Here is a 22,215-nt window from a genome sequence, read left to right on the forward strand (position 1 = left end):
GTTTTATGCTAAAGGGGTGTTAATGTTGGGCTTGACATTCAAAGGTTTTATGTGCCTAACAACCCCCCCCCCCTTTTTACAAAACTGTAGAATTCCTATGAGTGTCGGAGCTGTTACCGTCACAGCCGGCACTAAAAACTGCGCTACAGTTTTGTAAAAAGGGGGGGGATTTGAGAGTTATGCTCATAAAGATGACCTTTTTGAAAGTTTACTACAGCTGAATATATAACCTTATACTTAAAATGCTCAATAAACTCATAAAACGTGGGTAGCAAAAGGGACTGCATTAGAGTGGGGAAGAAAGTTATGAGCTTAGCACTGATTTGCAGTTCTAGGTTCGTAAAGTAGGCAAATGAATGCCAGGCCTTAAGGGATCTGTCCATTCCCTCCACCCCTGTTTACTAGCCATTATCAGAAAGGAAGCAGTCTGACGAAATCTCCTGATGCAGCTATAGTGAAATAGGAAGTACTCCTGTCAGGGAGTTCTATAGAAATTGGCACTATTGAAAAATAAGCAAGATAAGTTGCACTTTTACACAAATGATATATATTTTCTTAGTTATTAAATACTTATATATATATATATATATACACACACACACACACACATATAAAGATATGATTGGTAGTTGGATACTGAAAATATAAAAATGTTTTGGGACACTGCTAAATTTGAATCTACATATTTGAAAAATAGAGTTATTTTCTAACCAATGATTAAAAAATTTGCAGTCTTAGAGCTGGAAGCCAAGGTTATGAAAATTTTATACTGAGGTTATTTTCCTCCATGTTTTTAGTTTATTTTGTGGATGGTTTTTTGTTTTGTTTTTTGAAGGTTGTTTTGTGGGTTTTTTAAATTTACAGACTTGGAAAACAGTTTTTGGCAGTGAACCAAACCGAATGGTTTTTTTTTTTAAGTAGATCGCTGTAGTGTGAGTTTTTCTAATACGAGGACTTGATATATTTTTCAGCAAAAATAAATAAGTAGATAATGAACAGCCCTATGAAAGAATGTATCAGTAAGAAAATGTGTTTGTCCCTAAAGTGGACTATACTACGTATATTATATTATACTATACAAAATATCTTATATTCTGCATTTTTCTGTTTAAGATTCCACACAGATTAAAATAAGAACCGCCTACATATGAATTATATTACAACTTACACCAATAGGAAACTTCAAACTATTCCATACTTTTTACAGTGAACAAATATGCATGTAGATTTCTCTGAAATAGTAAATAGGAACTAGATCTTCTAATTTGAACAGGCAATGTATTCTTAACTTAAATACCTAAAAGATTGTTCCAGGCAATTTTTGTCAATCTAACCCCTTTCAAACTAAAAAAAAAAAAGAAAAGAACATAAGAAGTTGCCTCCGCTGGGTCAGACCAGAGGTCCATCACGCCCAGCAGTCCGCTCCCGCGGCAGCCCATCAGGTCCATGACCTGTAAGGTGATCCTTGTCTAAAACCCTTTAGTCCCCTTTATCTTTCTATATATACCCTATCATAACCTATCTCTACCTGTATCTGTATCCCTCAATCCCCGTATCCTTCAGGAATTTATCCAATCCTTCTTTGGAATCCCGTAGTGTACTCTGTCCTATCACAACCTCCAGAAGCGAATTCCAGGTGCCTCAGCGCACACTATGGTATACCATTTTAAGCTGTAGTAAGAGCAGGCTAGTGCTTAAGGTAGTTTGTAAAAGGACCTCATCGTGTACTAATCAGCAGCTCAGTAGTTAGCATGAGCTCACTTAATTCTGCCTAAATAGAAGGCAATAAAGGTCTGATTCTATACATGGTGCTAAAATGTCGGCACTGAGAAGTATCAATACAAAAAAAAACCCCAATGAGAACACTGGGCTCCCTTTACGAAGGTGCGCCAAGCATTTTAGCGCATGCACCGGATTAGCATGCGCATGCTAGCTGAAAATCTACCACCTGCTCAATTTAGCGCGCGCTATTTCATGCGTTAAGGCCCTAACGCACCTTCGCAAAGAGAGCCCTATATTTGTGTCATGGCTGAAAGTTCTCCACATAAAATGCAATGAACTAGAGTGACCGGCTCAACAAACCACAATTTCATCACCCACGACAAAACAAATACATCAATGCGAAAGGTGTCCTCAGTGTGAACGCACAAATCAGAAGAGCGCAAAGCCATTTCTTCAATCTAACACCTCGAACTCGGAAATGCCAGAGTTAGATTTGTGCAGAATGGGACTGGTGCAATTATTTAAATATACACAAAGCTTTACCAAGCTATCTGAATTTTAGCCTTTTAGCTTGTATGGTTTATAAATTATTGTCTTGAATTTAATTCTAAACTTTGCTGGAAAAACGAAGCTATCTCAGAAGCACTCTCAAATTGGTTCACTAACCCCCTCATTTATAAAGGTGCGCTAAATATTAGTGGGCACTAAACGCTAATGTGTGAATGTTATCCTATGGACGTATTAGCGGTTAGCGCACGTGTTGATTTAGCATGCGCTAAATCCACACTAAAACGCTTAGTTCGCCTTTGTAAAAGAGGGCCTTACTATTTTTTTTACGCAACACCCTTCATTTGTTACTAATAAATCAGTGAGTGATTTCTAAGATTGCTGCTTGTTATGCAAATACTAGTCTTATAGCCCGTTACATTAACGGGTGCTAGAATATGTGTGTGTGTCTGTCTTTATTTTTTTTTCTCTCTCCTTAGCCGCTTTCTGTATTTCTGTCTGTCATTTTTTTTATTTCCTTGGCTGTCCACTACCACCCCTTGCCTGCTCCCCCTGTCCATTCTCCCTTCCTTTTACCTCCCCTGTGTCCTCCACCACCCCATCACTGCTCACCTTATTCAGCAGAAGCCCTTCTCCCTTTGTTTTACCTCCCCCTGTCCATCATCACCTCCTTCCTGCTCCCCCTGTCCAGCAGTAGGCCTGTCTTCATTTTTCTGCCCCCTCCCTGTTCATCAGCATCTCTTCCCCTGTCCATCAACCCCTTTTCTGCCCCTCCATTTCCGTGTGTTGCAGCATTTCCCTCCCACCCCTGTGCAGTATTTTCCTCCCCCCCTACCTTCTTCCTGAACTCCATGTTAAAATGTTTTCCTGGTTTGGCTGCTGCGGCCAGCTGCCGCGGCGGCGGCCAACGTCCGACTCAGGCCGCCGCAGCCGACATCCGACTCGGGCCGCCGCGGAGTACATCTGCCTCGGGGGGGAGGGGGAGGAAGCGAGAGAGCGGAGAGAGTACAGTGCGCAAGGCAACGACGGCTGCGGGGACGTGCAACTTACAGGAAGTGAGGGAGGGAACGCAGGCGGGGATCGTGAGAGCCACCACTGTGTCTTTCATCAGGGAGCAGGGCAGACCGTAAGCCGCGCATGCGCACTTCCTAGCTACAGCTCACGGAAAACGGACGCACGCATAGGAAGTGCGCATGCGCGGCTTACCGTTTTATTATATTAGATATATAAAGGCACTGGCTGGATTATTTAGTCACTGATGATATATTTGCCTACTGGTACTGTTTGGTCATCATAGGCATCTTTTTTTGTTTGTTTTAAAGCTCAGGTGGTCTTTTACCAGTTTGGAGCCTGTCTTTTGGAATTTTGTACCTCTACATACTAGGACTTATCTGGATTGCTTTGAATTTTACAAATGTGTAAATAAGGACACAAGAATTGCATTACTCGGTCAGCCCAAAGACACTTGTAGCCCAGTTTCCTGTTTCTAATAGTGTCAAATCCAGATCACAAGTATTTGGAAGACTCCCTAAAAGTAACACAATTCTATGCTGCTTATCACTGGAGGAATAACTGGCTTTTAACAAGTCTAATAAGTATTGTGTATTGCTCTTATTGCTTAAAGGAAGAGTAATATTTCAAATGAAATAAACCATTTAGTAATGGTTTATGGACTTTATTGCAGGAATTTGTCCAAACCTTTTTCAAATACTGCTCTACTTACTGCTTTTACCATATCCTCAGAAAATGAGTTCAAGAGCTCAACTATGCATTGAGTTAAAAAAATATATATACAGTGGTGCCTCACACAACGAACTTAATTGGTTCCAGGAGCAAGTTTGTTATGCGAAACGTTCGTTATGTGAAACGCGTTTTCCCATAAGAATACATGTAAAAAAAAATAATTCGTTCTGCAGCATAAAATATGCTAAGATGACATAAAAAAAGATAAATTTTTGGTTATTATTTTTATTTAGATACATCTAAAAACATAATTGTTTTTTAAAACAACACACATTTTTTAAATTTAAAGACAGACTAAGTAGAGTCTAATTTTACAGTGAGAGAGGGCAGAGTCTCAGCGGCAAAAACTGGGACTTAACTGTTCATTTTTTTTTTTTTTTCTACCGTGTTTCCCCGATGATAAGGCAGGGCCATCAAATAAGACAGCCCCCCCTTTTTAGAAAAAAATGTAAAATAAGGCACCCCCCCGCAAATAAGCCACCCACCGATACCTGCGCTTACCCGAATCGGGTGGTACGGTGGGTGACTCCGTGTGGTCCCTGGCACCCCCGACACGATCGGGGCAAGAGGGAGCTCAAGCCCTCTTGCCCCCCCGACTCCCCGACACGATCGGGGCAAGAGGGAGCCCAAGCCCTCTTGCCCCCCGACTCCCCGACACGATCGGGGCAAGAGGGAGCCCAAGCCCTCTTGCCCCCCCCGACTCCCCGACACGATCGGGGCAAGAGGGAGCCCAAGCCCTCTTGCCCCCCGACTCCCTGACACGATCGGGGCAAGAGGGAGCCCAAGCCCTCTTGCCCCCCCGACTCCCCGACACGATAGCGGCAAGAGGGAGCCCAAGCCCTCTTGCCCCCCCCCGACTCCCCGACACGATCGGGGCAAGAGGGAGCCCAAGCCCTCTTGCCCCGCCGATTCCCCAACTCCCCGACACGATCGGGCCAGGAGGGAGCCCAAGTCCTCCTGGCCACGGCGACCCCCTAACCCCACCCTGCACTACATTACGGGCAGGAGGGATCCCAGGCCCTCCTGCCCTCGACGCAAACCCCCCCTCCCCCCAACGACCGCCCCCCCAAGAACCTCCGACCGCCCCCCAGCCGACCCGCGACCCCCCTGGCCGACCCCCACGACACCCCCAACCCCCTTCCCCGTACCTTTCTGTAGTTGGCCGGACAGACGGGAGCCAAACCCGCCTGTCCGGCAGGCAGCCAACGACGGAATGAGGCCGGATTGGCCCATCCGTCCCAAAGCTCCGCCTACTGGTGGGGCCTAAGGCGCCTGGGCCAATCAGAATAGGCCCGGGAGCCTTAGGTCCCTCCTGGGGGCAGGGCCTGAGGCACATGGTCGGGTTGGGCCCATGTGCCTCAGGCCCCGCCCCCAGGAGGGACCTAAGGCTCCCGGGCCTATTCTGATTGGCCCAGGCGCCTTAGGCCCCACCAGTAGGCGGAGCTTTGGGACGGATGGGCCAATCCGGCCTCATTCCGTCGTTGGCTGCCTGCCGGACAGGCGGGTTTGGCTCCTGTCTGTCCGGCCAACTACAGAAAGGTACGGGGAAGGGGGTTGGGGGTGTCGTGGGGGTCGGCCAGGGGGGTCGCGGGTCGGCTGGGGGGCGGTCGGAGGTTCTTGGGGGGGGCGGTCGTTGGGGGGAGGGGGGGTTTGCGTCGAGGGCAGGAGGGCCTGGGATCCCTCCTGCCCGTAATGTAGTGCAGGGTGGGGTTAGGGGGTCGCCGTGGCCAGGAGGACTTGGGCTCCCTCCTGGCCCGATCGTGTCGGGGAGTCGGGGGGGGCAAGAGGGCTTGGGCTCCCTCTTGCCCCGATCGTGTCGGGGAGTCGGGGGGGCAAGAGGGCTTGAGCTCCCTCTTGCCCCGATCGTGTCGGGGAGTCGGGGGGGCAAGAGGGCTTGGGCTCCCTCTTGCCCCGATCGTGTCGGGGAGTCGGGGGGGCAAGAGGGCTTGAGCTCCCTCTTGCCCCGATCGTGTCGGGGAGTCGGGGGGGCAAGAGGGAGCCAGGCGGAGAGAGGGCAGTTAAGCGCAGTGCCTGCGCGGAAGGATGCAGCTCGGGCGACTTCGTTGTGTGAAACGAAGTTCGTTGTACGAATCAAGACATAAAGTTCGTTGTGCGCAGCGTTCGCTGTGCGAGGCGTCCGTTATGCGAGGCACCACTGTATATATTTTCTCTCATTTGTTTTAGAAACATAGAAACATGATGGAAGATAAAGGCCAAATGGCCTATCCAGTCAGCCCATTATATTTTCCTTTTTCTAAGAAATCCCACGTGACTATCCTAGGCTTTCTTGAAATCAGACACGGTCTCTGTCTCCACCATCTCTTCTGGGAGACTGTTCTACGCATCTACCACCCTTTCTGTAAAAAAGTATTTCCTTTGATTATTCCTGAGCCTATCACCTCATAACTTCATCCTATTCCCTCTCAATCCAGAGCTTCCTTAGATAATTTCCTAAAAGAGAAGTCCAGAACACAGCCGTTAGACTAATCTACAAATTAAAGAAATATGACTAAATCACAACCTTCATCAGGCAACTACACTGGCTCCTAATATCATCCTGAATAACTTTCAAAACTTCATGTGTCCTACACCAGATTTTGTATGGAAACTCAGCAGCCCCTCTCATTCAACTATTCTCTACTGTTTGGTCGACATCAAGAAGAATCCTTAACAGAATTCAACTAAACCTGCCATCCACAAAATACCTCCACTACAAGCAAATTTTCCATTCTATGCTAATTTTAGGACGGTGGAGTCAATTCCTATCTCGGAAAGTTGATAAAGTAGTATGTCGTGGTGGATGACATCGAAAGCTACAGAGAGATCAAATTGTAATAGGACAGCGAATTTGTTACGAGAATGTAGTTGTTGCACCTTAGAAATTAGGGAAACTAGGAGAGATTCAGTGCTGAAGCCATATTGGTAGGGATGGAGTACTTCTTCACGGAAAGAGTGATAGATCGCTGGAACAAGCTTCCGGTGCAAGTGGTTGAGGCCACCAGCGTACCTGACTTTAAGAATAAATGGGACACCTACGTAGGATCACTACGAAGATCAAGTTAAAGAATTGGGTCATTAGCACACAGACTAAATTGGGTGGGTCAGTAGAGTGGGCAGACTTGATGGGCTGTAGCCCTTTTCTGCCGTCATCTTTCTATGTTTCTATGTTTCTATATTGGTAGGGATGGACAATGGAGAATCTCTATAGGTAAGAAGAGAGCTGGGTGGCGACTATGGCCTCTAGCAGTTTAGTTAGGAGAGGGATATTTGCTATTGGGCGGTAGTTAGATGGTAAGGAAGGGTCGAGATCGGCTTTTTTCAGAAGAGGGGACAAGGCAATGTGTTCCATTTCTGTGGAGAACAGGCCCGATAGTAAAGCAGAATTTATAAGCCTGGTAAGGGAGGAGATGGCCAGCACGGGAATGTTTTCGTAAAGGTAGTAATGGAATCTAAGCACCAAGTTATAAAATTGCCTCATTTGTGATATATACTCCAAGCATGGTGGTTCTCATTTTAACTGAGTTGGATATTGTTGTTTAATGTGATTTATTTTCTCTGTTTATTTGGTTTTCTATTATCTGTCACATATTGTTTTATTTGTAATAGTTTTTATGCTGTGTTTTTGCTTTTTAAAATTGATATTTCTCTGATATGAGGATTTTGCAAGTTACAAATGTAAGAACATAATTAAGTTGACTGTAATTTGTATGTAATCGCTACTCTTTTCTTTTATATTTTCTTTAGGTATATATTGAAACTTTTGACATACTGAAGAATTTACAAACTGTAGCAATTGCACTTGGCTTAATGAAGTTAATGTCATGTGTGGAGCGAGCCTTGGGTAATGTAAGTACTAAGAATATGTCCAGAATTGTGGTTTAGACATCTCTAGCACTTAACAACTTGGGAAAATTTTAATCCAATATTTTTCACTCCATAAAACACATTTTTCCACCCCCAAAAAGGGGGTGGAAATAAGGGTGCATCTTAAGGAATATACCCCCCAAAAACCCAAAACCCCTGTACCTTCTTTTTCCCATCCGGCTCCCAGCGCACTTTCCGCGCTCCTGCCTCGCTGCCGGAAGAGAGCAGGGGAAATGAGGAAAGAGCGCGGAAAGTGCGCTGGGAGCAGGGATGAAAAAAAAAGGTATGGGGAAGCTAGCTGGGGGTTGGCTGGCTGGCTGCCTTGGGGTGAGAACTGATGGCAGCCATTCGGAGTGTAGTGCGGGACCAAGCAGACATGCAAAAAGTGTATGCCTGCCTCATCTGCCGCTACTGGAAGAGAGCAGAGGAACCGAAGCAGGAGTTTAGAAATTGCGCTGGGAGCCGGGATGGAAAAAAAAGGTGATGGGGGCTGGCTGGTTGGATACCTTGGAGCTGGATGCCTACCATTAGATGTGTCTACTAGTCCTGCCCGATTCAGGGGAAAAAAATTAGATTCTATTCAGCCTATTGAATCAATTTTTTGTTTCTATTTTCCTGCCCAACTTTTTCAAACATCCTGGTGGGTTTATTTTATAGCCTCTTCACCCCCTTTGCCTTCTCCTAACCACACTGGTACTGTGGTGTAAATAAACAAAAAAGACTTTTCCTCTCTCTGTTAAATCCCAATTCACGTTTGCGGAGCCTAACGTCAGCTCTGGCAGGATACATATTTTATATCTGACATATTGTAATCTTTTTTTTGTTGTTATTCTTTAATTCTTTATTTGATTATTCATTACATGAATAACAAATATCCACAAAATTCTGTATATAAAATACATTGTAACATAAAAAGGTAATTAATCAACCATGATATAGTCCACATTATAATGGTCACCAGTATTTTAAATAGGAAATTAAATCTATCTATCTATCATCTATCTATCTATCATCGTAGGCAGGCATGGTTGGCTATACTATATAAATCATACACCCTCCTAATATAAAATTGTCAATAATAGAAATTAAACTTTCAGCAAAAGTTTTTCTTTAATAAAATCTTGTAACTGGGCTGGATCAAAAAAAATATATTTATCACTTCCATACGAGATCAGGCACTTGCATGGAAATTTTTAAAAGAAGGTAGCTCCAACCGCCAAAACCTTAGGCTTCAGTTGGAGAAATTGCTTCCTTTTAAACTAGGTATGTCTAGAGACATCCGGAAAAATTGTCACACGTTGTCCACAAAACAGGTCTTGTTTTTTCAAGAAATATAATTTCAAAATAGCTTGTTTTTCCAACTCTGTTTTGAAGACCGCAAGAAGAGTTGCTTGTTTATTTATTATATCTTTGGAAGATTCGATTAACTGTGATACATTCAAACTATCAGGTGAAACAAGTTTATCCATTTCACCTTCTCCAGCTATTTCTTTAGAAGCTCTTGAAATGTAATAGAGGTTATCTAATTCAAGGGTATCCACTTCAGTATAATGTAATATGTCCCTCAAGTTCATTTTCAAGAGTTCTAACGAAGACAAGTAATGTGTAATAGGAAAATTTAATAAACGAAGGTTTTTAGCTGTTATAGAATTCTCTAGTTTCTCTAATTTAGCATGAATCAGCATGGTCATTATTCAAATCTTGTTGGTCCCAGGCTCTGGTTGTCTTTTGATAACTTGCTTGTCAGGGTCTCCTTCTTTCTTCTTTCTCCGTGCTAATCATCCATCTTCTATCTCTGTCCTCCCCTTCCATTTCCCTTCTCTCCCCCGGAGGTCTGGCATCTTTCCTAATAGATATTCGTGTAGTTGGGTCAACTCAGAATATAATATAGAAATCATATTAGTAAATTTGTGTAGGAATATCAAACTTGCTTAGAGTAGCAAAGATAAAAGGCCATTCAACCTTATCAAATGCTTTTTCAGCATCTAATCCTAGAAGTACAAGTCTACAACCAGAGAATTGGCATGCTGCAATTATGTTCAGTAGAGTACAGGTATTATTGAAGGAGTGCCTGCCATTGATAAATCCAGTTTGATCCGTAGTGATCAAATGTGAGAGAACGCGTTTTAGTCTGGTTGCAAGTATCTTGGCAAATATTTTAGCATCCATGTTAATCATAGATAGCGGCCTGTAGTTAGTAACGTGCAAAGGATCCTTCCCTGCAATGATGGTTGCTTCTGTAAACGTTCCAGAAGCGGATCCTTGCATTATCAAATGAGCAAAAAATTGTTGCATGTATAGTACTAATGTATTTTGGAAAGCCTGATAAAACTTGACTGTGAATTTATCCGGACCAGGTGATTTGTTTTTTGCCATTTCAGAAATTGAATCTAGGATCTCACTTTGCGTATTAGATGAGGAAAGTTGGTCTTGATCCTCAATGGGTAATAGTGGAAGGTCAATTTCATCTAGAAAGGTGTGCAAGGTTGTGTTGTCATCCAACTCCGAGGAGTATAAATTTCCATAGTATTTTTAAAATTCATTTAAGATCTCAGTGGTTGTGGCAATGATATCCCCTAAAGAAGTAATAAGTTTTATCGATTGATATTTTTTTTTCGCTTTTCTTCTGCAAGTAGGTTGCTAGAAGATGACCTGATTTGTTGTTCTCAGCGTAGTAATTAGCATCTGCAATGAAGACAGAATGAGCCGCGTTATTCCGTAAAATTGAGTTATAATTAAAGCGAAGTTTTTGAAGTTCCAAAAGGATATTAATGTTACTGGTGTCTAGTTGGTGTTCAAGTATAGAGAAGATTGTTGATTTAAATAGTTTTACAATATGTTTTGATAGCTTGTCAGTTATCCTATTATTGAAATTAGCAGTGTTATTTCTTAATTTTGTGCATACCTAGACAGTAGTGATAGTGAATTTCACTTCTAAGCCAAGACATGTGGAGTGTGATCTTAGTCTCTCAAATTTAACTACTGATGCTCACTGTAGTATTTGAATTATGCTTAAGGGAGTTTCTTTTGAAATTCATAGGAAATATCATTCATAGGAAATATCATTACGGCCCCACCATTTATTGCCTTCTGCAATATGCTTGCGAGCATAGATGAATAACTCCTATGGGAGGGATGGAGCCAGGGAGCCCAGTGTACTTGTGTGCTTAGGGCTTAACAAAGGATTAATCCTGCCCTGCTTATACTTTTACTTGCATATAGGTTAGATGCACTAAAGTTAGCGATAGTCACTAAACCTGTTTTCACAGCTTTAGCGACGATTGCTTTTACCGACCCGATGCACAAAACAGCCCACTGTGTGTTTTTCCCCTTGATCACCCATTTTCTGATCTGGCTATGCAAAGTAGCCAAGCAATCGAAACACTAAAATCCCTTGGCTATTCAAAAAAAAAAAGGGTTTTAGCTATCGGAAAAACTGATAGGTCTGCCTGGTTTTTTCCAATGGCACAGATATTTAGCGTGTGTTATACATGCAAAAGAAAAAAGTCTCCCATCACCGATGGGACCAGGAATTCCTCCTGCCTTTTTTTTCCAGAAGAAGGGGGTAGGGTAGGGGATGGCTGTTTGTGGGGGGGTTTGATGGCATGGGGGGTGTCCAAGACTGGGATATGGTTCGGGGTATTCAGCCAGGTAGGAGGGAGTAGGCATCCCTCCTGCCATTTTTTGCTGCTGTTGGGGAGGGGGTGTTGCAGTGCCAGTTCGGGGTGGGGGGGGGTCGTTGGGGAAAGTCATCAGCGCAGGGGGCTTTTTTTCTGTTTTTTTAATGGGGCAGGTTGTTCGTGTGCAACACATGCACAACATCTGTGCCATTAAAAATAAAGAAGCCCTAACAGCAGTGACAGGAGGCTACTTCCCCTGTCACTGATGTTAGGGCTCTGCGCAGCTGTCAATTGCTCACTCGTCCGGAATCGGTCAACAGCGATACAGTTGGTATCTTTAGTGCTTCCAGGTCATAGTCCAGACAGTTTTTTAAAAGGAACCATTTCCTTATATTAACCAAGCTGTATCTTGCACATTAATGGATTTTAAAATTGTACTGTTATAATGAAAGGTAAAGGTAGACCTCTCTATGTAACTACTAAGACACAACTAAATAATTTTTGGGGGAGCTGCCATTTGTATGATGATTTTTTGGCAGACTCTTAGCAAGGTGATTTGCCATTGCTTTTCATCGGTCATCTTTACCAGGGGTTTGTTAATCTGCCCAACTGAATGTGTATATAGAGCAGTATCATAGCATTGAAGTAATCAGCATGAGGACTCATTTTGTGATACTCCATTAGAATGTAAATAGATAAATATTTACATTTTTTTAAAATTCTGGCTACACTTCAAGATGAATATTTTATCCTTACTGTCCATCAGCCCTCCACTGACAAGGAAATGTCCCTTCTGTGTAGTACTATATAATTGTTTAACAGTAGAAGAGCAGTTTGGTTACTGGTACTCCCTGATTCCTCTTTATCCACCCCAATCATTTCACTTCCCTCCTTTCCTCTTTACCGTGCCCACTCTGCAACAACTTCTCTGTTTGTTTTTTCTTTCTTCCTCCACCCTCTGCCCTGTAACATATCCTTCCCCTTTTTCTCTTTCCTGCGACCCCTGCATTTCCTCTCTTTTTGTTTTCCACTATATGCTCTTTAAAATCCGTTCTTTTACCTTTTTTTTCTCCTTCTCCAATTTCTTCTCCTCCTCCTCTTTTCCCCCACTTCTTGATCCCCTTCTTCACCCTCTTCCTTCATCTTCTGTCTAGTAATAGGTTTTCTTACTCTGGCATTTACAAAAACAAAAATATATATTCTCCTCCTATTGGGTTACACTCTCTCAACTTCATATTATAGGCTGGTCCTGATTGTGAGTTGTGTAAAATGAGGACCCATCACCATAATTTAATTAATTTATTGATGTAAACATTCACTATTATTGTTTGTTTGGCATTCATTCTTGATGGTGATCTCCCAGTATATTTGTTGTTTATAGGAAGAGAATATATATTTTTGTATCCCATTCCTTTTTTATTTAAGCTTTTGTTCAAAGAATTTACAAAAACAAGACAGTATAGGGTGCAGCAACATGTTGTAATTTCAAACTCTGCTTTTATTTTAGGTATATTTGCTAGTTGGCAAAGTATGCCCCTTTCTTCTAAGAGACTTGCTAGCATCATTGGAGCTGGCTACAGTCTTCGGGCAATCTGTGGTGAGTTTACTGCTCTGCAATGGGTACATTAGGGCAGTGTTTCTCAACTCGGTCCTGGAATACCCCCTTGCCAGTCAAGTTTTCAGGATATCAACATTGAATTTGTATAAACTTGATTTGCATACACTGCCTCCATTATATTCAAACTTCTTTCATGCATATTCATTGTGGATATCTTGAAAACCTAACTGGCAAGGACCGAATTGAGAAACACTACATTAGGGTACAATGAGGCCAGTCAGGAAACCTTTTTTTTCATTCTTGGGCCTAAAAAGGTGTTAATAGATCTCACACAACTGATCAGTGGACCTGTCTCCTTCAAATATTCAAAACCTATATTTTTTTAAATAGCCTTTGCAGGGATTTCTTGTCATTTTGGGGTATAAGTTTTATTAAATTGGAGCTGTATTTTATTATGTGGAATTTGTAAATATTTTGTACTGATAGAATACTGCCCTATGACCTTTCAGAGAGGGATGGGTTATAAATTTAGAAAAAAATAGAGATTGGAGGCCAACTTGATGACTCTTCAGATCATGTCCCTTCTGTAGTTTCCCTTGGTTAGGTATTGAATCACCTCAAGAGTCACCTTGTTCCTAGCCAAGTTCTAAAGGACCTGAGAGTTCGATTCGACATGGCGTGGGGGATTGTTTCCCTTCTGGAGGACCGGGCTGCCAAGATGCACACCCAGAAGTGCATGCAATGTGATCTGCCAGTCCTGAGAGTGTGGGATTATCTGCAGCTCTTGGGCTCCATGGCAGCAACTCTGGAGGTAGTATCTTATACCTGGGTGCACATATGGCCCTCTTCAATATTCCTCTTCTCTCATAGGGCTGTGGTCTCTCAGGAGTGCAGTTGTCAATTGCTTCAACCAGGGCCAGGTCCAGTCTGGCCTAGTCATCTCCTTCAGGGAGTCTTGCTGGACTCACCAAAGTGGGTGGTGATGACTACCAATGTGAGTCTCCTCATAAGAACATCAGCTTTGCCCTACTGGGACAAACTGAAGGTCCATCAAGCCCAGTATTCTGTTTCCAACAGTAACCAATTCAGGTCACAAATATCTGGTAAGATCCCAAGAGAGTATACTGCCACATATTTATCTAACAAGGGTATGTAGAAGTCACTTCCAACAAAGCTTCAGAGTAATATGTTTTGTTTTTTTCATAAACATCAGATAATACCAAATAATGCAGATAAACATCAGAGCATATACAAGATAGAAGCAGAAAATATCTATATACACCAAATAGAATACTACACCATGCCTGCCAGGTTCCTCTCCAATACTGATTGGGGAATCTAGGGCGATCAAGGGAAAGATACAGACACAGCTCCCAAGGCTGCAGCAAGATCCATTTTGGTACTTTCCCAGTGTTTCTTATATACCTTTTTTTCCCACACTACCTTTGCCCTGTCTCATTGCTGTCTCTGCAAAAAACAGCACGTGTCCCTCTTATCTTCCAGCTGGGAGGTTAACTGCTGTTTGACCTTTATTCCTTACACACACCAAGATGCTTAAGTTGTTACACACAGGTGGGCTCTTATCACAGTACACACACCAAGATGCTGAAGTAAGTTGTCTCAGGGTAAACAAGGTTGAGGACAGCAGTCCAGCAGATGGGTGCACCCGGCTGATGGGTTTAGCCAGGTCAAGGACAGACAGGAAACAGCACCCACAGTATGCTCTTGGTAACAAAGTTCACATGGGTTAGGATGATAGCAAATAAGCAGACTTGAGGAGACATGTCACGTAGTATGCTGAGTTCCAGCATATGGCCCCTGGCCATAGGCATAACAAAGAATAAAACAGATTTTACACTTCTTATTTTAGATACAAGCGCTGGATTTTCCCTAGCCTATCTGAACAATAATGGGGCACCCACTACCTGGGTTGGGTGGTACAAAGGATTTTGTGTCCTCTGGAGAGGTTTCTTGGTCCATAAACCACCTGGAGACTCAAGTTGTACATGACCTTGCTAGAGTTCTTCCCCTGCTTTGAGCGATACTAGATAATGACTGCAGTAGCCTACATCAACAAGCAAAGCGGCATGAGGTGACAGGCAGTGGCACTGGAGGTGACTATCATCTGCAAGCCATTTTGGTGATTCATAAAGCAGGCTAGGACAATGTTGAGGTGGACTTCCTCAGCTGCTCTATTTTGGATCCGGGGGAATGGAAGCTTGGGCCGGTGGCCTTTCAGCCTGTTCAGGACTAATGAAGCCTTTAGGTGTTCTACCTGATGGTGACAAGCTCCATTGTTAAAAGCAGAGTACTGTACAGTGGAACCTTGGTTTACAAGCATAATTTATTCCAGAAGTATGCTCGTAAACCAAAATACTCATATATCAAAGCGAGTTTCCCCATAGGAAATAATGGAAACTTGCTTTGATATGTGCCCCCCCCACGCGAACCAGCACCCCCCGCCCGAACAACTTGAACTTACCCCCCCCCCCCCCGTCTGGCACCGGCACGCAGCCCACAGGATGTGCCGGTGCCGCTTGAAGAACTTCCTGCCTCTGCTGGGCCTTGAGCATGCATCTGCGCATGCTCAAGGCCTTCTAATTCTCCCTTTCACCAAGATTCTCGGCGAGAGGGGGAATTAGAAGGCCTTGAGCATGCGCAGATGCATGCTCAAGGCCCGGCAGAGGTAGGAAGTTCTTCAAGTGGCACCAGCACATCCTGCGGGCTGCATGCCAGTGCCAGACGGAGGGGTAAGTTCAAGTTGTTTGAGGGGGTGCTGGTTCGAGGGGGGGGCCTTTGCAAGCGTGGGGGGAGCGATGCCGGTTCTCGGGGAGGGGGGCTCGCAAATCGAGTCAACACTCGGTTTGCGAGACAAGTTTTGCGAGAATGTTTTGCTCGTTTTGCAAAACACTCGCAAACCGGGTTACTCGCAAACCGAGGTTTGACTGTATTTTATTTTCAGCCACAGAAGAGAGCAGGTCTTCCAGGGTTTAGGTGCCCTGGTGCAGCCCTGACTGCTGGAGGAATCTCGGTATGTTTCTCTGCTATGGCCCTTAATAGGCTGTCTGTAGGATTGTACCTAGTGTTTTTAGTGGCTCTGGACTCGCCCCATCAACTGTAGTAAACAGACCTGGTGCAGCAGGTGGTGGCCAATCTGTTTCTCCTGCCAGAAGCCACAGTGTCCTATGACAGGAAACGGAAGACCCCCAAATCCATTCTAGCTTACCCTTGAGAAGAGGCGCTTAATGGGGGTGTTTGCCTGCTATTATTTCTACATTGTCCCAGTCCCACAATCCTCTACATTAGAGACTGACATGGGACAAATTTTTCCCCATCCCCGCAGGAACTCAATTTCCCCATCCCGTCCCCGTGAGTTTTGTTGCTGTCCCTGCCCCATTCCTGTAAGCTCTGCCTTAACTGCACAAGCCTCGAACACTTATGCTTTTAAAGTGTTTGAGGCTTGTGCAGATGAGGACAGAGCTTGCAGGAACGGGGCCTGGACAGGAAAATGAGTTCTGAGGGATGGGAAAAATTTGTTTCCGCATCATTCTCTACATCCCTGATCTATATGCAGATATGGAAGGTATTTGAGAGCTGGTATGCTGAATGGTCACTGTACCCCTGGAGGACAAAGGTTCCTACCATCCTTGTCTTTTTGCAATAAGGTCTGGAGCAGGTGACTGCTCTCCAGCTTTCAAGACAAGATTCTGGACCTCTTACTGGTTGCGCATGGGGATATGGACCAGTTTTTGAAGGGAGTTGTGCATGTGCACCCTTCGGTTAGGCCCTCCTTTCCCTCATGGTATCAGAATTTGGTTAAGTGTTGTTCGGTACTCCTTTTGAGCTGTTGATTGTGACCTTCAATTAAGGACCTCAAATTGAAGATGGAGTTTTTTGTTAACAATTGCCTCAGCCCAAAGAATGTTGGAGCCGCAGACTCCGTCTTGCGGGGATCTGTACCTTTCTTATGGATTTTGTGTCCATTCACAAGGTTCCCTCCTTTCTTTCTAAGGTGATTTCTCTGTTCTATGCAAACCAGAAAGTATGTTTGCCTTCCTTCATGGACAAGGGTTCCATAGCCTTGGCCTGGAGACTGTACAAGCTGGACATCCACAGGGCGTTGCTGCACTACTGAAGGAGATTGAATTTCATCTCTCTGATAATCTTTCTTTTCCATAGCCCTTGGAAGGGTCAGGTGGTTTCCAAAGCCTTCATTGCTAGGTGGATCAAGGCAGCTATCAAGTCCACCTACATTTGTAATAATCAGAGTGCCGCCTGGATGACATTTGGTACTTCGCATGAAAAGCTTCAGAGGCTTTTAAGGCTTCAGAGGCATTTAAGCAGCTATTATCCCTTCCAGTAAGCTAGAGTGCCTGCCAAATATTTAAGAGTACATTTAACAGCTTGCTCAGGGAATTTATACAGCCAGTTACTTCCTTTTTAAAAAAAATGTTTGGATTGAGCTAGAGCAATGGAAAAGTGTAAATATCTCAAGTCTAATGGTCAGTTCAAAGACCCAAGAACCAGGAGAATCTAGTTCGATTCCTACTGCAGCTCCTTGTGTCTCTGGGCAAGTTACTTAACTCATCCCATTTTCCCATTGATGCTGTCGAGGTAATAGTGTTGTCCATGCTTTACATATTCACAACAGTTCCCATGTGCTGTATGAGGATGGCTCTCTGACTTCATGGGCTGCCCTCAGGTAGCAATGTAACTTAGTAGTGGGAGATTTCTATGTTGAGTCCCTGCCACGTGCTGATTTACAATTTCCGATTTGAAGTTAAATTACAAGACTTTCTGGAACTGTATTTGGAGATGGTTTTACGGTTTCTGGATTGTATAAGGGTTTCCAATGACTGCTGGGGCAGGCGGACAGAGATGCATTGCGATCCCGCTAGAGCCGGGATTTGGGGATACCTCTTGAATCTGTAGACCGTTTAGCTTTAATTAAGTGGATTCTGGGGATTTCTGTAAGTGCTGACCTCCGAGAATGCCAATTTCAAACTATACATCAAGCATATTTTACACAGGTGCAGCTCTACCATTCAGGCTATGCTGTTTCTTTGGATTGTCAAAAATGTTCCCAGAAAGCACATTCTTTCTTTCTTTCTTCCATGCGTTTTGGTCCTGCCTGAAAGTTAAGCATTTTTGGAGTGGACTTCTGCAATTTGCGGAAGATCTGTTTCACTGCTCCCTGCCACTCTTGGTGGCAGGATTATTGTTGGATAAGTATGAGGTGTTTCACCTTCCTTCTTGAGGCCCCCATCAATTTATGAGAAAGCTGGGTATGTTGGGCAAAAAAAGAGATCCTTTTGGACAACTGGGGCTCCCCCTTCTTATTGAAGAGAAGACTTCAGGCTCAGCTGCGGCTTGTGCATAGGAGCCGCCGTCCTTGGCTTTGTGCAGAGAAAATATTGTGGCAGTGAGGAGGAGGGAGCCAGCCACAAGGTAAACACCCGCCAGAGGGAAGCACGTACTTGAGGCACAGATTGGAGGGAGGGAGAAGTGTGTGTCAGAACTCGAAAGGGAGGGAGTACAAACTTTGGACAAATGATGGAAGGGAGGGGGATGAACTTGGGACACAGAATGAAAGGAAGGAGGGAGGGGAGCATGAGCCATAGGATGGAAGAATGGAGGGTGTGAGGGAGAGAATAGAAAGGGAAAATTGGGTGTCTGAGAGAGGGAAAGAGAGATGGGGCAAATGGGGAAATAAAGAAAGAAGTGAATTGTTGGGCATAGGGAGGGAGAGAGAATTATTGGACATGGTAGTGAGAGAGGAGTGAGGTAGAGAAGCAAGGGGAAGTGAGAGATTAGAACGAGTAATGGATGTGGTGGTGGAGAGGGAACAGTAGGATAGATGGAAAAGGATGCAAGAGGGGCCTCAAGGAGGTGGAGAAGGTGGGAAGAATACTAGGATCTGAGTTACATAATCCAATTTAAGAACAGTTTAAAAACTGGAACACATTCTTAACCCGGGGACTGCCTGTACTGCGCTTATGCGGCCTGTGGTGTGTGGCCTATTAGGCCAGGGTAATTTATTAAGATTTTAAGAGGGTGTGAGGGCTGAGTTTGGAGAGCCTTGGTGAACCAAACACCCAATAAAGTGCAAAAAAGTCATTTATAATTAAAAAAAACCCAAAAAAAAACCTCTTGCAGCTGATTGTGATTTGTGATAAGACAGTTATACAGGTGAGGAGTAGATTTTTTTTCAATGAGATATTCATTAAAATGCTGAAGGTCAGCATGATGATGGCTCTAGTGTTACTGAATATCTAGTAGGCTGTTGTTTATTTACAAATTTGTAAAAGAATAAATAAAAATCTTAGGGCTCCTTTTACAAAGGCGGTAGTTTTTAGGCCAGCGCGGGGGTTAACGCGTGATGAAAAGTCACGCGCGTTAACCCCGCTAGTGCGGCTTGATAGAAGGAGCCCTTAATCTCGCGGAAAAAATATCTACCCCTCATCCGCAGAACTGCCCCATCACAAATCACAATCAACTGCAGGAGATTTTTTTATTATGAAATGACTTTTTATTATAAATGACCTCAGTTATGTATGTTAAATCTATTTTTAAAAGAGATGTTACTTAAAAAAAAAAGTAAAAAATATCTAAGATGATTTTAAAGGGACACTGTGGAGAGGAACCCCAAAAAAGCAGTAATACTTACCCTGACTGAGCGATCCTCCAAGTGTGCTGCTGACAACTGCTTCAGCATCCCCGCTCTGATGAGGCTCACCTCTGAAGAGGCTCACTGTAGGTGTAATAGAAGTGAATGGGAGAACCAGGTTTCCACTGTCAGCGGCGCATTTGGAGGATCTCTCAGGGTAAGTAGTACTGCTTTTTTGGATTCCTCTCCACAGTGTCCCTTTAATGAAGGTTTATTATTAGATACATACATCTCCTATATTAGTGATTGCAAATTTGGGACCTTCTTGACCTTTTTTTCTGCTCATCAGCTAGTGTTAGTGTTTGTGCGACCCCAGACAAATTTTCTTCTTCCAGTGCAGCCCAGGGAAGCCAAAAGATTGAGCACCCCTGCTTTAAGGTGTTTTACTGCTCTGTTGGCATGTCTATGTGGTCAGTCCATCATAATGACCACTCCTATGTCCAAATGGTCTGGATGTTTCTGTGGTCAAAAATGGGGATAAAGTTAGGCATCCTAAGGGATGGACATCCTGTTGGCTAAAACATCCAAGTAGATGATTTTCAAAATATATATATATTTTTTGGACGAGTAACACAGTGGTTCCCAACACCACCCAGTCAGGTTTTCAGGCTAGCCCTAATGAATATGTATGAGAAAGATTTACATATAATGGAGGTGACAAGCATTCAAATCTGCCTCATGCGTATTTATTAGGGCTAGCCTGAAAACCTGACTGGCTGGTGGTCCTCCAGGACAGGGTTGGGAACCACTGGTCTAGAAGGTTGGCTTTTGAAAATGGATGTTTCTGTTCTTTTGATTTGGATGTTTTGCAGGAAATATCCAGGTCAGACTTAGACGTCCTTTTCGAAAATGGCCCTCAATGTGTATGTGAAAGAGATACAAATAGAAGAATGTGCATCTGCATATTTTACACCTTCCATATGTCAAAATGCTTTTAAATTGATTTGAATTGTTTTTAAGATACTGAAGACTTAACATAGGAAGCAAGTTTGGTGGAAGCTGACCATCAGCTGACACTCAATTTCCAGTGCAGTTATGGGTAATTAGAGCATACTCTGATTTTTCTCTCTGAACTAGATGGATGTGCTGAAAGTGTTTCTTGGATCTCCCAGAAGTCTAAATCTTCGCAATATCTTATGGCATGGTTTTGCATCACCTCAGGAAATTCCCACAAAGTAAGGAAGGCACTCCATGTTTTTACCATTTCTTCATTATCTGGAAAAAGTCTGGTTCCTGCATTATACCACTAAAATTCAGACAATTTGTAGGTGATACCTTTTTATGTGATTCTAGATGACTTATACATAGAGCTTCTGATTTTATTTAATTAATAAACTCCAATAAAACATGCCCAGTGTGCAACCCCCCTCCCAAAAAACAACAATCAAATTGGTATTTATTAGATAGGCACTTTTAAAAAAGCACGTCCTCTAGTACTTCACACCCTCCCCTGGTTTGTCTTGTATCCTCCACTCCATGGTGAGAGTACAGGCAGGAGCGAGTAAGAATTGCTTCTGCCCCAATGTCCCCCCTAGACCACCATGGAAGCACAGTGGGCCTGGGGGTCCTGCCACTGGGTACAGGAGGGGGTTGGGTCATCACTGTCCAGGGTGGGGGGGAAGAAGGAGGGAGACTCGAGATCTCATGAGAATCTCAGAGAGGGTGAGAGCCAGAAGGCCTTGAGCATGCACAGATGCTCAAGGCCCAGAAGCAGCCCAGCAGAAAACTGCCGGCAGGCACTTTCTAATACCAGTGGCGCACGGGTAAGGACAGGGCCGGTCAGTGGGGGGTGGGTGGGAGGAGACGATCGCGAAGGGCAGGAGCAGCACTGGTGCCTTGGGGGAGCAACGAAGCCGGTTCCTGGGGGTGGAGTAGGGTCAAGTGGGGGCTCACAAATTGAGTCAATGCTCGGTTTGTGAGTTATAGTTTGCTGGAGTGTTTTGCTCATTTTGCAAAACACTCGCAAACCACATTACTCGCAAACCGAGGTTTGACTGTGTGTGTGTGTGTGTGTATATATATATATATATATATATATATATATATATATATATATATTATAATGGGTCTTAATTTTAAAATAGTTCTGCATAATTTTTTTTTGTCAGGTACTGCTCTATGCTTCTGTTGTTAACTGCAGGACTAGGGCAGTTATTGAAGACTTACCTTTCGGAAATGAATATTACATTGGCCCATCGACCCTATGTGACTTTTAATAACTTAAAGGAGTTGAGCGTGTTTCCAGGTAGGTCTGTAGAGTGAGATGTCTTCCTGTTTGTTTGCTATATCACTCAAAAATTTAACAAAGGGGTAGCGAACCACAAAAATCAAACCAAACATGCAAAGATTGGAAAAGTCACAAATTACCAGGATGAGAGCAGAAGTTCAAAATTAAATCACTTTATCAAAGATACTATAAAAAACAAAGCCGCAAAATTCAGATGACTAAGGACCAACACAGTTCGAGTTTTGGCAGCCTATACTTTCCTCAGTAGTTCTTGTATCCTGTGCTGCACCATATAAAATTGTGTAAA

The 22,215-nt window shown here is 43.6% G+C and overlaps 1 protein-coding gene across 7 annotated transcripts in view; it reads left to right on the forward strand.

Moving 5' to 3' along the window:
* The window catches only part of ERMARD (ER membrane associated RNA degradation), a 102,348-nt gene that overhangs the window by 16,567 nt on the left and 63,566 nt on the right, over window positions 1–22,215 (forward strand). For 6 of the 7 annotated variants that reach the window (XM_033937460.1, XM_033937462.1, XM_033937463.1 and 3 more), the window contains 4 exons: window positions 7,717–7,818; window positions 12,964–13,053; window positions 20,759–20,856; window positions 21,790–21,926. In XM_033937460.1, the coding sequence (XP_033793351.1) occupies window positions 7,717–7,818; window positions 12,964–13,053; window positions 20,759–20,856; window positions 21,790–21,926 (427 nt within the window). The remainder of the gene's footprint in view (window positions 1–7,716; window positions 7,819–12,963; window positions 13,054–20,758; window positions 20,857–21,789; window positions 21,927–22,215) is intronic. The other variant, XM_033937466.1, reaches the window with a different exon arrangement.

This window comes from Geotrypetes seraphini, chromosome 3, assembly GCF_902459505.1.
Source record: "Geotrypetes seraphini chromosome 3, aGeoSer1.1, whole genome shotgun sequence".
NCBI lineage: Eukaryota > Metazoa > Chordata > Amphibia > Gymnophiona > Dermophiidae > Geotrypetes > Geotrypetes seraphini.